At 47.1% G+C, this 16,410-nt stretch overlaps 2 protein-coding genes across 3 annotated transcripts in view; one reads left to right on the plus strand and one right to left on the minus strand.

The window, feature by feature from the left end:
- The window catches only part of JAKMIP3 (Janus kinase and microtubule interacting protein 3), a 122,586-nt gene extending 111,010 nt beyond the window's left edge, over positions 1-11,576 (minus strand). Inside the window, exon 1 of one of the 2 annotated variants that reach the window (XM_037804855.1) lies at positions 11,428-11,576. The gene's annotated coding sequence lies outside the window, so the exon portion shown is untranslated. Of the gene's footprint in view, positions 1-11,000; positions 11,120-11,427 lie in introns of those variants that run through there. The other variant, XM_037804854.1, reaches the window with a different exon arrangement.
- LOC119510773 (basic proline-rich protein-like) lies at positions 1,659-11,269 on the plus strand. The gene is made up of 5 exons (XM_037805128.1): positions 1,659-1,697; positions 9,641-9,739; positions 9,874-10,119; positions 10,211-10,383; positions 10,486-11,269. The coding sequence occupies exons 1-5, from the start codon at positions 1,659-1,661 to the stop codon at positions 11,267-11,269; spliced, it is 1,341 nt and encodes a 446-aa protein (XP_037661056.1).
- Positions 11,577-16,410: the final 4,834 nt, after the last annotated feature.

Consider the following 16,410-nt stretch of genomic DNA (forward strand, 5'->3'; position numbering starts at 1 on the left):
GACAGCAGAAGAGGGAGAATGGGTGAATGGAAGATAATTCAGAAGAAATTACCTATAATTCAGCACAAAGAGACAAAAAGATAGACTATGCATAATGGAGAGAAAAGAAAGGGAGACAGAATGGGAAATTCTCTCAGAAGGAATAAGGGTGAAAAAATTTGGCAGAAGCAAAATTTGGGGATATAATGGCTGACAATTCTGCAGAATTGATGAGATACCAATCCAAAGGTGCAAAATAAAGCCACAGCTAGACATACCATAATGAAACTTGAGAGAAACCAAAGATAAACAGAAAATAATAAAATCTGCCAGATGGAAAAAGCTTACATTCAAAGGAAAGACGGTTAAATGAGCAGCTGACTTTTCACAGAAACGATGGAATAATGTTTTAAATATGAAAGAAGATAACTGCTGAACAAGATTCCATCCCTAGTAAGAATATATTTCACCCTTATTCTTGAAATAAAGACATTCTTCAGACAAACAACAAAAAAGACTACATTGCTAACACCCAGTAAAGGAAGCACTTCAAACAGATGGAATGCATATCAAGCAGAAGAAATGTGATTCCAAATGGAAGGTTTGGGATGCAAGAAGGAACGAAAAGCTGCAAAAGTGCTAAAAGTGTGGGTAAATCTAAAATAAAGTTACTGTAAAAAAAAAAAAAGAGTGTATTAGTGATTTCTACTGATGTTAAAAGGCAAACAAGATGGAAATAAAATGCCACACAATACCATATAAGCTAGGAGGGGGATTAAACTGAGTGAACGTATTCTAAGTTCCTTGTATTATCTGGGAGGGAGAGAATTTTGATTATCTTTATCTATGGATAGTTAATTTTATGGTGAAAATATTAGAAAACTGAACATACAATGCTTATTAGAAGAGAGAAAAATGAGTGAAAAATTCAATGTAAATGAAGGCAAGAAAGGAGAAAAGAGAGGGGCAACACAGAGAAAACACAAGATAAAAGAGATTTAAACCCAAATACATCAGTGGGCACATTAAGTGAAAATTAAGAAATACACTTCAGAAGTGGAGGCAAATGGCAGTGGACATCATGATTTTTGAACCTCCCCAAATTCCCACCACACACAAAACAGAATAACTAGCATAGCAAAAATAAATAAATAAAAAAAGTAAATAAAAAACCTCTTCTACAAAACAAGGTGACCATGTGCAGCCACCCTTCTGATGCCTCCAGCTGCCTGAACAAACTGGCCCTAAACTTACAAGCTTAAAATGACCATTTTGTTTTGTGGGGATTGTGTGGGGTACGGATCTGGGAAGAGCTTGAATGGGAGCTGCATTTCTGGTCCACGTGACATCAGGTGCAGCCGCGGAGGCTGGAGGAACCACTTCCAAGAAGCCTTGTGCACTCACGTCTGGGCCTGAGCAAGGGCGGCTGGGAGAGGATGACAGCCATGGCCTGGGGGTCCAGTGAGCTGTGCGCCAAAGCAGCTGACGTGGTCTCTCATGTAGCTTTGCATGGTGAAGTTGCTCTGGTCCCAGGGTGAGCTTCCTGAGAGCGAGGGAGCTTTCCAAGGGGCCCAAAGAGAAGCTGCCAGGCCTCTTAAAGCCCTGCCTCCGAGGGGAGGGGGGTATTTTTAGGGGGTGAAATTGTCCTGCCTGAGACTGCAGTGGTGGGTCCTGACACGATGCACCTGTCAGATCCCACAGGGCTGCACGGCACCGAGGTGAGCCCCAGTGCAGGCTCGGGACTTGGGTTAGTAATGATGTGTCAGTGGCGGCTCACCCCAAAACAAACGCTCCCCACTAACACAAGGCGTTAATAATAGGGGGAACCGTGTGGGGTGGGCAGGGATGGGGAAGAGGGTGTGCAGACAGCCTATGCTTTCTGCACAATTTTTCTGTAAACCGAAACTGCTGTAAAAATTTGTTTTTATTAAGTGAAAACTTCTAGCCTCAGGAATCTGACAGTATCACAAGCAAACCGCATGCGGACTCAAGAGGAGGGAGGGTAGCATCTGCCTCTCAGCAGGAGGGCAGCAGGGAAGGCGTGGTGTGGGAACCAGGGAGGGGAGACAAAGGGGCATTTGAGGGTCCTTGGCAGGAGGGAGCTCAGACATCACTAACAAGGATCTCTCCCCAAAATGAGGGGTCCCCATCGGAAGTGGAGGCTTCACAAGCCAAGCCAAGCCAATCGTGACTGAGGGATAAATGTTTATGTGATTTTGCACCAAAACAAAACAAATGTCCACCATGAGCAAAGTCAAAAGATTAATGAGAAAAATGAGAAAAATATTTGCAATTCATATTACAGGTAAAGGACTAATATCCCTAATATGTAAAAAACTCCTAAATATTGAGAAGGAAAAACCAAATAACCCCATAGAAAAACGGAAAAAGTAGGCAAGAGATAAATTGTCAACATGAAACGAAATGCAAATGACTCTTAAATACAGGAAAATATGCTCAACCTCACTCACATTAAAAGAAATGTGAATTAATGCCACACCGAAATCCAACATCCAAGAGTTTGACCACATTGCCGGGTGGCAAGGCTGTGGGAAACACACATTCTCACCCATTGCTGGTAAGGATGCTAAATAATAACGGCACAACTCCTGTGGATGGGCTTTGTCAGTAGAAAGGAAACTTCCATAGTCATCTCCCTTTTGACCTAGAAATTTTACTTCTAAGAAGCTATTCAAACATGCACCGGGAAATAAATGAAACCATGTCTGCACAAGGCTATCCACGGAAGAGCTATTTCTAGTAGTGAAGGACTGGAAACAACCCACACATCTCTCAGCAGAGGACTCGCTGCCAGGCTGAGGCGCAGCCACCGGAGGAGCAGCGCGGAGCTGCCGGGAAGGAACACCGGGGCTGGGGGCAGGTGACAGGGAGGGAGCCCAGAGGGTGCTATTCCGTGACCAAAAGAGGCCGAGCAGAATCACAGCAGGCTGACTCGCCCGACAGGGCAGGGACATGCCATTCCAGATGCATTTGCCCATATTATTTTAAAATAGAAGGATAATCAAAAGCTAATTTTTAAAAATGTGAGCAGTGTGGGAGGGAGAACAGGCTTAAGAGGACAAGTAGTTTGAATATGTTTTAGGATATAATTAAAACAACGTTGTATCAAAATGAAAGGGAAACAAAGCCATCCCTAAAGCAAAGTGAAACAAATGAACCTTGTGAGTTACAGCTTAGGACAAAAAGAAATGTAGAGGCTCTCTCTCTGCATGGGTCGGCAGAACGCTGACTTCACTTTCCTGGCCTGCCGCCATCAGGAAAAACCATCTCCTTTTTTGAGCTAACATGGGACATGGGATGTCTGGTGCCAGCCAATACGGAGTAAGCCAACTGCAGCCTAACTTTCCCACTGATTTCAACTAAAAACCATAGATAAAATGCAAAAAACACCAACTACCTGAGAACTCCAAAAGGAAAAAAACAGCAGGCAGATTAAGGACTAAAGTCAAAACTTGAATAACCCCCCATAGTTGATCCATCACCAGGGTATATACTAGGAGGAACTGAAGGCAGAGACGTGAACAGACATTTGTAAACCGATGTTTATAGCGGCATTATTCACAATTGCCAAGAGATGGAAACAGCCCAAATGTCCATCAGTGGATGAGTGGATAAACAAACTGGTACACACATACAATGGAATATTACACAGCTGTAAGACAAAATAAAGTCATGATGCATATAGCAAAGTAGATGAACCTTGAGGACATTATGTTGAGTGAAGTTAGCCAGAAACAAAAGAACAAATACTGTATGATCTCACTAATATAAACTAACTATAATGAGCAAATTCTGAGAGTTCAAGTTAAGAACACAGGCAGAAAGAGGGTAGAGACTGGCCATTTGATGCTGAAGGACTACAGAATTGATTGCAAAGATCCAGAAATAGATTGTGCAATACTTTGTGGTGGTAGCACAATATTGTAAGTACACTGAACAAAGATGAATGTGAGTATGGTTGAAAGGGGAAGGCTAGGGGGTATATATGACACCAGAAGGAATGATAGAGGATAAAACTGGGACAGCATAACTTAGCAAAAGCTGGAGTGGACAATGATGGTGATTAAACATAAAAATACAAAAAAGTTTTTACATGAGGGAGAACAAGTGAATGTTAACATTGCAAGGTGTTGAAAATGGGATGGTATATGGGAAAAATTCAATCAATGAAAACTAGGGTCTATAGTTAACAGTACCCCTGCAATATTTTTTTCATTAAGGCAATATACCAAAGCCAAACATCAACAGAGGAAGATATAGGGGAGGGGTATGGGATTCTTGTTGTTGTTGTTGCTCCTTTTTTATTTTATTTTATTTTTATTCTTTATTCTTTTTTCTTTTCTTCTTTTTGTGGAAGAAATGGAAATGTTCTCATATAGATTGTGGTGGTGAAAGCATAATTATGTGTTTATATTGGGAGCTACTGATTTTTCAATTAGGATGGATTGTATGGTTTGTGAATAAAACTGTTTAAAAAAATAAACAGAAAGGTACAAGTGCTGGAGAAGATGTGGAGGGAGATACACCTATTCACTGTCAGTAGGGAAGTAGAATGGTGCAGCCCCTCTGGAGGGCAGTGTGCTAGTTCTACCGGAGGCTACATACAGGGTTGTCATATGGTTCTGCAACTCCGTCATTGGGTATATACTTGCAAGTATTGAAAGCAGGGACACGAAAAGGCATTTGCACACTGGTGTTTACAGTGGCCTAGTATTCACAATTTGCAATGGATGGAGGTGGTCTAAGGGTACACCTATAGGTGAACGGAAGGGCAAACTGAGGTGTATCCATACAATGGAATATTAAGCGACTCCAAGAAGGAATGAAGTCATGAGGCATGCAACTAGGTGAATGAAACTTGAGAACATTATGTTGAGCAAAAGAAGCCAGAAATGAAGTGACACATATTGTAAGGCTTCACTAATATAAACTAACTATAATGAGCAAATGCTGCGAATTGAATTTGCAAGCATAGGTTCTCAGGGGATAGAATGTGGACAGAGATCGGGCAATCGATGATACAGGAGTGCAGAATGTTCAATGTGGCTTGTTGTAGAGGTTCCTAGATTGTAAGTTGTTACAGCAGTCACATCTATTCCTGAGATTTAACTGTTATTCAAGAGATGCTTATTTGGATCAAAATTTATAGTCTCTGTAGCACATTTTTTTCTAATATAACCTGTATGGTTGGTTTATTTAAACAACATGGTTACATGGAACCTAGAATCGGGAATGAGATCTTGTAATTCTGCACAGGGAATATGATACCCCAATGCACCCCGGAGTATTTTGGGCAGAAAATAAGATTACATATATATATGTGTGTGTGTGTGTGTGTGTCTGTGTGTGTGTGTGCAAAGTCTCCTTCAGGGACTGGGGAAAAATGTGGAAATATTAAATTCCCGACCTGGGGAATTCCTGATTTTCTCACAAGCATTAGGATTCCCAATTTAATAAGTCAAGCCCATGATCTTTGGGCTTACCCTTATGAAACTTATTCCTGCAAAGGAGAAGCTATAATTACGCCTAAGAGTCACCCCCAGAGAATCTCTTTTGTTGCTCAGATATGGCCTCTCTCTTTCTCTCTCTCTCTCTCTCTCTCAGCTAACTCTGCAAATAAACTCACTACCCCACCACACCCCAAAGGGACATGACTCCCAGGGGTGTAAATCCCCCTGGCAATGAGGGACAGGACTCCCAGGGATGAGCCTAGACCAGTAATCATGGGATTGAGAAAACCATCTCGACCAAAGAGGGGAAAAAGAAATGAAACAAAATAAAGTTTCATTGACTGAGAGATCTCAGATAGAGTCAAGAGGTCAATCTGGAAGGTATTCTTACACATTATATAAATATTCCTTTTTAGTTTCTAGTGTATTAGAGTAGCTAGAAGGAAACACCTCAATCTGTTGAATGGTAACCCAGTAGACTTGATTCTTGATGATAATTGTACAACTATACATAGCTTTTATCGTGTGACCATGTGACAGTGAAAACCTGGTGACTGATACACGCTTTAGCCAGTGGATGGGCAGATGACTAATAAAATAATGACAAAAATTATGTAAATAATAAGGGCGGATAAGGGATATGGGATGGTTTGGGTGTTCTTTTTTCTTTTTTTTTCTTTATTTTGGAGTAATGAAAAAGTTCTAAAATTGTAGCGATGAATGCACAACTGTATGATGATACTGTGAGCCACTGACTGTGTACTTTAGATGGATTATATGGTGTGTGAGTATATCTCAATAATATTGCATTAAAAAAAAAGAAATGCAAAGAAATTTTGAACTCTTTTTCATTGGCCACGTTGTGACACATTTGCATTATTATTTTGAAACTACTATGTTTATAGTAGAATAAAGCAAAGAAGTACTCATTAATGTTGCTAGCAAGAGATACAAATATAAAATCAAAGAAGTAAACATACTGTGATCCTAAATTCGAATTGGAAATATCAGGGAAGCTCATGATGCATTTTCTCTGAATCTGTTTTCCTCATTCTGTCCCTGGAAATCTCAGAAGTCATCACCACGTAGCTACAAGCTCAACTTTGTGAGCTTTAAAGAAAAAGCTCCTTGTCACCAACAGGAACTTGAGGCCATGGAGGAACTACAGGTCATTACAGGTCTGGGCAGGACGTGTCTACGGTGAGCCTGAGACATCCTGTCAAACCGGCAAACAAGGAAGCCACCGCAGACCCCTGGGTTTCCACCCAAAGAACAGGGAAAAACCCCGGGAGGCAGCCAGTGGGACGCTGAGGTAGGCGAGTAGTTCTTTAACAAGACGCAGTGTGCAATAACCATAAAAGTAAAAACGGGTAAATTCGACCTTCTCAAAATTAAAAACTTCCGCTCTTCAAACGGTACACTTGCGAAAATGAGTGAGTCACTCATGGGGAGAAAATATTCACAGAGCATATATCTGACAAAGGACTGGCATCTAGGATGTATAAAGAACACCTACAACTCAATAACAAAAGACAAACAACCCATTTAGAAATAGGCAAAAGATCTGAACAGCTATTTCAGAAAAGAAGATACATGAGTGGGCAAGAAAACTGAAAGAGTCCTGGGCATCGTTCATGACCAGGAACGTGGACGTGCAGCTGTACGCACACCAGAATGGCTGACGCTAAAAAGACAGGAACACAGCAGGTGCTGGTGGGGACACGAAACAATGGAACTGCCATACAAAATGGCACAACCACTTTGGGGAAAGTTCCAACAGCTTCTTATGAAACATAACACACCTCTACCCTGAGACCTGGCAGTTCCACTCCTGGGATTTATGCAAAAGAGATGAAACCACACATCCACAAAAGACTTGTCCAGGAATGCCCACGGCAGACGGAGGTGTAGGCTAGTAGTTATCAACACCCCAATGTCGCACGACCTCCAAGCTCGTCACAAAACCACACCCTCAGCATCACTGGGGATGGACAAGACCAAAACTGCAAAGTTCCTGGGGTAAGGGAGAAACTCAACCCATGCCACCTCACCCTCCCAGCCCCACCCAGGCACCCAGCGCCGGGGCAAAGGCAAACCGAGGGAAGCACAGGGAAGCGGGAAGAATGGCGGGACAGAGGACTCGTGAGAGAGGAACGCCGCTCTAAATACGGAAATGAAAAAGGAACTCCACAGTTCACAACACTGAACTACAGGAAAGGGAATTCAGAGAACTTTAAGGGCCAGACACCAGTTACGGGGCAGGGCATGTGATTTAAAGAGACAGGTGCCATACAAAGGGCCAGATGAGCTATTTAAAGATCCAAACTCAATTTAAAGAGGCTGGAGTGATGTACAAGGCAGGCATGCTTTCCCAGGACAGCCTTCCCAATGCATAGCTTTTGGGGAGGAAAAAAAAAAAGGCAAAAAGGAAAGGAGCTGTCCCTTTGGCAGTCAAGTAGAGATGGAGCAAAGAAGGAAAGGAGACATTCGGGTCCTGCAAGACAAGAGACAACCACGTAATTGGAGTACCCATCAGAAAATCATCAATACAAACAAAACCCCACTAAAAAGTCAGGACTTTGCCAGACTGACAGGAAAGGGCACCATTAAACTAGGAATCTTATAAAACACCCCAACATCATAAAGATGAGTGAAAGGAAAATCTACAAAGAACTATGGGAGATAATCAAGAAAAATTTCACACAAATAGCTGATAAAAATTCCCTCCCTCTTAAATATAACCATGAAGCAGAAGAAACCTGCAAGTCCAACCAGAATTAAATATACTTAAACAAGCACTTGAGGATCAGAAAAGCTACCTTGAGGCAAGAATTCAAAAACTAAAACCAGAAATGAAAAAAAAGTGGCGAGAAATGAAAAAAAGAGTTGATTGAACTCAGAAAAAAATAGAAGAAATGTCCCAAATTATCTGAGAGGTGAAGAATAAATTACAAGGTGCCGAAGGGAGAAGAGGTGCAAATGAAAATTCAATAAGAAGCAGTGAGCAATCGGCAGGAGAAAAAAAGCACACACAAGAGAATGAAGTGACACAAAAACCAAAGGGTCAGAAAGAAGTAGAGATGGAAAACAGGCAGAAAATTTTTATTTTCAGAGTCCCTGAAGAAGAAAAACAGAGCAATGGAATAGCAGTAAAATTTAAAACAATAACCTAGAAAAACTTTCCGTCTGTAGAAAAAATGTAAGTCTACAGATACTTGGAAAGACTCATCAGATTCCCAGTAAAATAAACTCAGAAGGACCAACTTTGAGCCATACCTAGTAAAATGATTAGATTTCAGAGCCAAGGATAAAATCCTCAGGCCTCTGGGCAAAAGATCATTCAATTTACAAGTCAAAAGGATTAGACTAGCACCAGAATTTTAAAGCCAACATACTTGAATGAGCAAGGCAACAGAGCAACAGTTTTTAAAAGCCCCAGTTGAAGAAAGCCTGAACCAGGGAGTTAAGAGTCAGTCAGCCTGGAGCATCTTCTGGTTCCAGAAAGTAAAGGAAATGCCAGAAATTAAAAAAAAAAAAAAATGTTGACAGCTTGTTGAAGAAGACCCAAAAGCCCAAAGCTGGAACAACTGGATGTGTCCCCCAAATTTTCAGAGCCCTGGCATCAGGGAGCTCTCCTCCTCCTCCAGGCAGGAGGGGAGACCCCCATCCCCACCCAGCCTCCTTGTTGACTCCCAGCATCAGGTAAAAAACCCTCCCACCCGAACCTGCCCCAGGTCCCCAGGCGCCTGCTGGCCGGTTTAGCCCAGGGCGCCCTGATGGCCGCAAGACATGGCCCCTGCGCCTCGCACTAAGGGAAGGGCTTGGGACATGACCAAATCCAGCCCCGTTTTCCACCCTTTTAATCCTGGGGTTTGGGGACAAGGACTCAAACCCAGGAAAGCTTGGGTTAGGAACTAGGAGCCCCACAATCCCTGTTTATAATATCAAAGACACTTGGCTCAGCAAAGGGGAAAGAAAAAAAAAAGGCAACAAAGGCGAAAATAAATTATTCTAAGGCTCCTGAATGTGGAGGAGCAGTTTATGGGATACAAAATGACTCCTGGTGGGCCTGGTTTTATTAATTATTTCTAATATCTTAAAGATCCAATGTCAACTGCAGCTGCAGAGGAACCATAAACCATAACACCAGAGGGAGGAGGGCAGACTCGGCTGTGTCCCCTTCTTCCCAGGCTGCTGGCCACCCGCTGCCACCCCCACTTGACTCCTCTCCCCGCGCAGGCGGCCCCTTCGCGGCCAGGGCCTTGGCCCAGTTCCTCCGGCTGGTCTGGGTGGGAGAGACCCCCGGGGGCTGGGGGCCCAGACTGGCCTGCCACAAAGGGGGGCAAGGAGGGAGGGAAAATGCCCCGGACCCTGAGAAAGAGGCCCCGAGGCTCAGCAGGCAAGACCCGGGCTGTGGGCGCAGAGGCAGTGCCCCCTGACCCTCCTCCTGAGCGGGGTCACGCGCCCGGGGCCGCTTCTGAAGGTTCGGTGTCAATCCTCGAAGGCCAAGGTCAGGGAGGCAGGCCGCGCTCGCGGGCACCCCCACGGCAGGCAGGGCCAGGGCAGCGGCCAGAAAGGCGGAAGGGGGCGGGGAGGTCTGCGGGCCCCTGCTTCCAAACTAAACCCTCACGGGCACCTGCCGGGGACCCGCTCCTCCCCGCGCGCCCAGGTGAGGGGGCCCGGCCCAGCCCCCACCCACAGCGCCCTCTCGGACCGGTCAGAGGACAGCGGGTGGAGAGGGCCTCTCCCCTCTCCTGCAGTTGTCCTGCGAGTCCGCCCCTGGATCTGGGAGTCGTCGCCCTCCTTCCTCACACCTGCAGGCAATGTGCAAGGAGAAGCAGCTTTCCCTCCATCTCCGCACAGAGATCCCGATTCACAAACCAAGACGCAAGCAGCAGGGGCCTGCTAAAGCCCCTCCCGGCTTCCCACCGAGGCAAGGCCTGGGATGTGCAGACTTTCTCCGGGAAAACTGTTCCTGCCCGCCCGAGCGACAGGCGGATTGAATTGGCCTCTTCGCCCACCCTTGACACCTTAGCGGACCCTTTATCCGGGGGCTCCCGGCCCCACCGACAGCAGCAGCGACGCCCACGCACCTCTGGGAAGCGAACGCGCGCGCTGCAAGCCGGACCCGAACCCTGGAGCAGCCCGGCGGCCGGGGGCGCAGGAGGCAGGTGCGGCAGCGCCCAGGCCCGCGGCGCCGCCAACCCGCACCTGCACCCGGGGCGGCTGCTCGCACCTGCGCCCCACCCCCACCCCCACCCCCACCCCCCGGCGGCAGATGGCCCCGCGAGCGCCCCCCGGCCCGGCAGGCGCGACCCGGGGAAGGAGCCGGGTGGGAGTCGGCGCCCGAGGCCGGCGGGGCGGGCGCAGGGAGGTGGAGGAGCCCCGACCCCCCCCCCCCCCGGCCCTCCACCGCCCTGGGCGGGGCGCCCCTGGGCACTGGGTGGCCTGCCGCGCGGGCGAGGTCCCCGGGCGCGCACCTGCGTCCCCCCTCGCGGCCGGCAGCCGGGCCCGGGGCGCGCGGGCAGGGCGCGGGGTCGGGCTGCTCACCTGGCGCTGCTCCCTCGGCGCGGCGCGGGCGGCCCGAGCTCCGCCGGCTCCGGGACCGCGGGCTCCGGGGCGGCGGCGTCCCACGGCCCCGCGCAGCCATTGCAGTGGCGCTGCAGCGCGTGGGGGCGCGCGTCACCGCGGGCAGGCGCCCCGAAACCAGGGCCCTCCCCTGCCACTCCCTCCGCCGGCACCGCGCGGGGCTCGGCGACAACCCCAGCACCCACCCCCGCGCCTCTTATTTTCCTTTTTTCGCTAGTCTTGTTCTTTGAAAGAGCCGCCTGGCAGTCTGTTCAAATGAGAAAACGAGGCCGCTGAAAAGGAGCCTGGCGGCTGCAGAGCGAGAAACCCAGGCCGGTTCAGTGTCGCAGGGGCGGTCCCCGAGCGCCGCGGGTTTACGAGGGACTCACTCATTTCCAGGATCACGCACCTGCATTGGACGTTGGATTTCAGCAGCCGCGAGGCAGCATGTGGATGTTAACCCTCGGCTCTCGGCTTCCCGTCTCCAAATGCTCCCTCCCACGTTCCCGTGGAGAGAGGAGCGCTTTTCGGAGTCTTGCGCGGAGCGAATAATATCGCTCCTCCTGGTTCAGACCCACAATTCAGTTCAGCGAGTTGACACCAGCGCCGCAGCCCCGAGCGGTCCTTGGGCCGTGGCCTCTGGAGCCTGCTGGAGAGGCGTCCTCAGCCTTCTGGATTCCCCAGGCCGGCTTTTCATCTGAGAGGAAGGGAAGGGGACGCCCACCCGCTTCCTAGAGGTGCTGGGGCATTCGGTGACCGCGCCCCAGCAAGCACTGGGCCTGGCCCAAAGTAAGCCGCCTGTGAGCTGAGCATCTTTGCACTATATTCACCCATCCGAGTTTATCTTTAACGAGAATCATTTTCAGTTTGCTTGGTGGGTATAGAGTGTCCACAAATAAAAAAAAATATTAATAATAATAAATCAGTTTTCAAACTATAGGCTGGGACCCCTGACAAGGTGCAGCAATCAATAGTTAGTAGATCAACTCCTGACCAACATTTTAAACAATGGAATAGAATAAAATGAAAACACCAGAATATGTCACACCGAAAAGGTAAATGTTGTTTTATGAAAACATGTGTTTTACATACAGTGTTCCCCAGTGAGAAGCATTCCTTCCTCAGATACCAAGACTTATAAATCAGCAGAGCCCAAAGATCTGGGCAGGGAAAGCAAACATTTTGCAAGTGGGTCACTTGCAAAATGATTATCGTATTAGGTGTGATAGTGGGAGGGTCAGTTCCCAGACCTGTGTATTCTGGCTACAGGAAAACCAGTCCCATTTATTGGCTGCTGGTTAAGGACATATCTGATAGTACAGAGCTTTAACTTTCCAAGGCATTGTTCTCCCAAATGGCCATCTCTCTGCATCTTTAACTAGGCCAGTCCACCATTCTAGATGGCTAGCACTTTCTGGATGACAGATGAGTGGTAAGATAGTAAATCCCACCAACGTCGGTCCATTGCCTCACTTCTTTGGTTCCCTGGTCAGCAGTGGTAGTGTATAGGGGAGTGTAAAAGTACATACGGCATTCCAGAAGTCTCCAGGTGGTGTCACTGGTGGAGGCTTAGTGGACAGGGAAGGCAAAACCACACCCAGAATAAGCATCTACTCCAATAAGGACAAATCACTGCCCCTTACCATGGTGAAAGGGGTCTGAACTAATCAACTGGACACCAGATGGCCAGCTGGCTCCAGCAAGGTGTTGCCATATCAAGGCCTCAGTGTTGGTCAAGCTGCTGAGAGACTGAGCACTCAACAGTGGCCACAGCCAGGTCAGCCTTGGGAGGGGGAGATCCAGGTTGATAAGCCCATTTATAACAGACATCCATGGCACCATGGCCACGTCTTTCATAAGCCCTTTGTGCAAGGACGTGGATGACTGTTCTGGTTTGCTAATGCTGCTGTAAAGCAAGATACCAGAAATGGATTGGCTTTTATAAAGGGGGTTTATTTGGTTACACAGTTACAGTTTTAAGGCCATAAAGTGTCCAAGGTAAGTCATTCAGCAGTTGGGTACTGTGCCAGTTTGAATGTATTGTGTCCCCCAAATGCCATTATCTTTGATGTAGTCTTGTGGGGCAGATGTTTTGGTGCTTATTAGATTTGCTTGGAATGTGCCCCACCCAGCTGTGGGTAATGATCATTTTGATGAGATGTTCCCATGGAGGCATGGTTCCGCCCATTCAGGGTGGGCCTTGATCAGTGGAGCCATATAAATGAGCTGACAGGCAGAGGGAACTAAGTGCAGATGTGAGTGATGTTTTGAAGAGGAGCTACAGCCAAGAGGGACACTTTGAAGAAAGCACAGGAGCTGCAGATGAGAGAAAATTTGAAGACGGCTGTTGAAAGCAGATTCCTTCTCTGGATAAGCTGAGAGAGGACAAATATCCCAAGTGCAACTAAGAGTGACGTTTTTGAGGAACTGCAGACTAGAGAGGAACGTCCTGGGAGAAAGCCATTTTGAAACCAGAACTCTGGAGTAGATGCCAGCCACATGCCTTCCCAGCTAACAGAGGTTTTCCGGATGCCATTGGCCATCCTCCAGTGAAGGTACCCGATTACTGATGTGTTACCTTGGACACTTTATGGCCTTAAGACTGTAACTGTGTAGCCAAATAAACCCCCTTTTTATAAAAGCCAATCCTTCTCTGGTGTTTTGCATTCCACAGCATTAGCAAACTAGAACAGGTACCTTCACTGGAGGATGGCCAATGGTGTCTGGAAAACCTTTGTTAGCTGTGAAGGCACATGGCTGGCATCTGTTCCAGAGTTCTGGTTTCAAAATGGCTTTCTCCCAGGATGTTCCTCTCTAGGCTGCAGCTCCTCAAAAGTGTCACTCTTAATTGCTCTTGGGGCATTTGTCCTCTATTAGCTTCTCCAGAGCAAAAGTCTGCTTTCAAAGGCCATCTCCAAAATGTCTCTGTAAACTGCAGCTCCTCTCTCAGCTCCTGTGTGGGAAACCGAGTCTTCCATGTTGCCTGAGGCATATCTAGGGTGGTGGCTTAGAACGCTAAGCCTCAGGCCTGCATGGAACGCTGTGCAGGCCCACCCTGTAAAGATATGCATCTTGTGACTATGATGACAACATTTACCATTGTCCTAAACCTAGATTGTTCCTTCTGCTATGCAACAGGATGTAAACATAGGTATCTGGTGGGCTCTCCCGAGCCTGAGGACATTCAGCATATACTCCCTGATCTTCTGAAATAAATAACTGGAGCAAAGGTGCATTGTTGTCCACTTAGCATGAGATGCAGTGGGCCCCCTGCTCCCTTAATTCTTAACTTTGTGTCTGTGTCTCATTCCTGCGCTGCCCTGTCAGCAACACTCCTGTGCGTTCTTCAGTGTCCCTCTTGGCTGTAGCAAGCTCACTCCTTCTGTCTGAGCTTATCTAGTGCTCCAGTAAACTAATCAAGGCCCACGCTGAATGGGCAGGGCCACACCGCCATGGAAATTATCCAATGAAAGATCTCACCCACAGTTGATTGACCACATCTCCACGGAAACATCCAATCAAGTCTCCAACCTAATCAACACCAATACATTTCCTGCCCACACAAGATTGCATCAAAGATAATGGCATTTTGGGGGACATAATACATCCAAACCAGCACAATGACTAAAGAAAGCAGGGGGCTGACACCTAAAGAATGGGTCATCTTATCCACCTGGTTATTGAGGGCCTCTTATGCAGTGGGGGATTTGGTGAGTGTTTGCATGGGGCACAAACATTCTCAGATCTGGGCCCTTCCATTCTCCCATCCTCAGACTGGGTAGCTTCTTGGGACCCTGTGGCACCCCACACATCACACCCAGTGCTGTCAATGTCCAGAGGCAGGGACGAGCAGGCTCCTCCTCAGTGTCTTTCCCCAGAAGTCCTGAGGCAGCCTGTCCCTTGGGAGCACGCCCCTTCCAAACCTTCATTAACAGGGGAGAGGAATGACTGCAACAGGCAGGCTCTCATCCTCGGGGTGGAATGGACGGTGGGAAGTCCATCCCATAACCACTACATGTGCTGCGTTTTATAAAGCAGAGCACGAGAGGGTGCTCCTTAAACAGCTGCCTCGTAATATTTGCATGTAAATGAGAAATGGAAATAAACGTCCATAAATGAAAATGGCTTTGTTAGAGAAGTGTAATGATAGGCACTGTCTTCCTTTTCTCAGGCTTTTCCTTACTATTATTGGTACTTCCTCTTTTAAAAATAATGTTTAAAGTGCAAGTGCATCAGGTATGGCCAGCGCGTGACCCCGCAGCCTTCTCTCTCCCATCTTTGTCCTTGCCTCTAATCTTCGTGGTTGGTATGTATTGATGCACAGTATTAGCAAAAGCAGTAATTGGTGGGGCTGTCCCTGAAATTTCCCTCCTTCTATCCACTTATCAGCATGGGCGCCCTTCATAAAATGCGGATAATGTCTCCTGAACCTTCCTACTTCCATAGGTGTTTTGGGGACAAGGATTAGCAGATAGCAAAGAACTCTGAGCTCTGAAAGAAAGGCTTCATGAAAACACATGTGATCCAAATGCACAGTGGAGTCTGTTTGCCCCTTGAGATTTAGAAAAGACCGCCTTGCATCCCCAAACTCCTGGGGATCTTTAGGGCTCTGCCCCTGGGCTTCTGCTTGGAGGTGTGCCCTTGTGTTCTCTTTGTTCCACATCATGGTCATTCTGAGGTGACCTTGACTTCTCTATCATTTCCCCTTTCAAATGCAAAGCTTTCATGAGAGTGGGGAAGTTGCTGAAAACCACACACTGGTAACTGCAAACAGGATCTTAGGTTTCTGCTCCTGCAAGACCACTGGCCTCTCGGCCATGGAGGAAGCATCCCTTTCTTCATCATCATCTACCCGGATTCTCTCTTTCCCTCTTCCTTCCACTTTTCCTCCCTTTCACCTACTTCCTGCTCACCTGTCTCAAAGATTGTCCTCTCACACGTCAAATATCGTTAAATTGTACAAGGGGCATTTGTGAAATGTGCCCACAGGCAACCTGCCTCAGCCCAAGACTGAGATGTGAGGTTTTCTTTTTAGCTGAAGACGCCTTGACCCAGCAAAGACCCATGAGTCACGGTGGGGACGTGCAGCTTTAGCAGGCTCCCCAGGTGCTTAACAGTGGAAGTTATAAATAGAAACACTGCACTTATATTTTTAGATAATTTAAACTAACCTTTTCACTGATGACACTTGAAGAGGCTGGTAAGATTTTTACAGTCTTATCAAATGGATCAAAAAGATGAAGAGAGAGGAAGGATTTTTCCAGACCAAAAATCTAAATGAAAGTGGGAACCCAGATAGATATGCTGAGGACAGCAACTACTTTTGAAGTGGCCATGTCTGTCTGTCCTGGTTTGCTTGAGCACGGTTTTCAATGATCTTCCAGAACGAGGG

This window comes from Choloepus didactylus, chromosome 15 (assembly GCF_015220235.1).
Source record: "Choloepus didactylus isolate mChoDid1 chromosome 15, mChoDid1.pri, whole genome shotgun sequence".
NCBI lineage: Eukaryota > Metazoa > Chordata > Mammalia > Pilosa > Megalonychidae > Choloepus > Choloepus didactylus.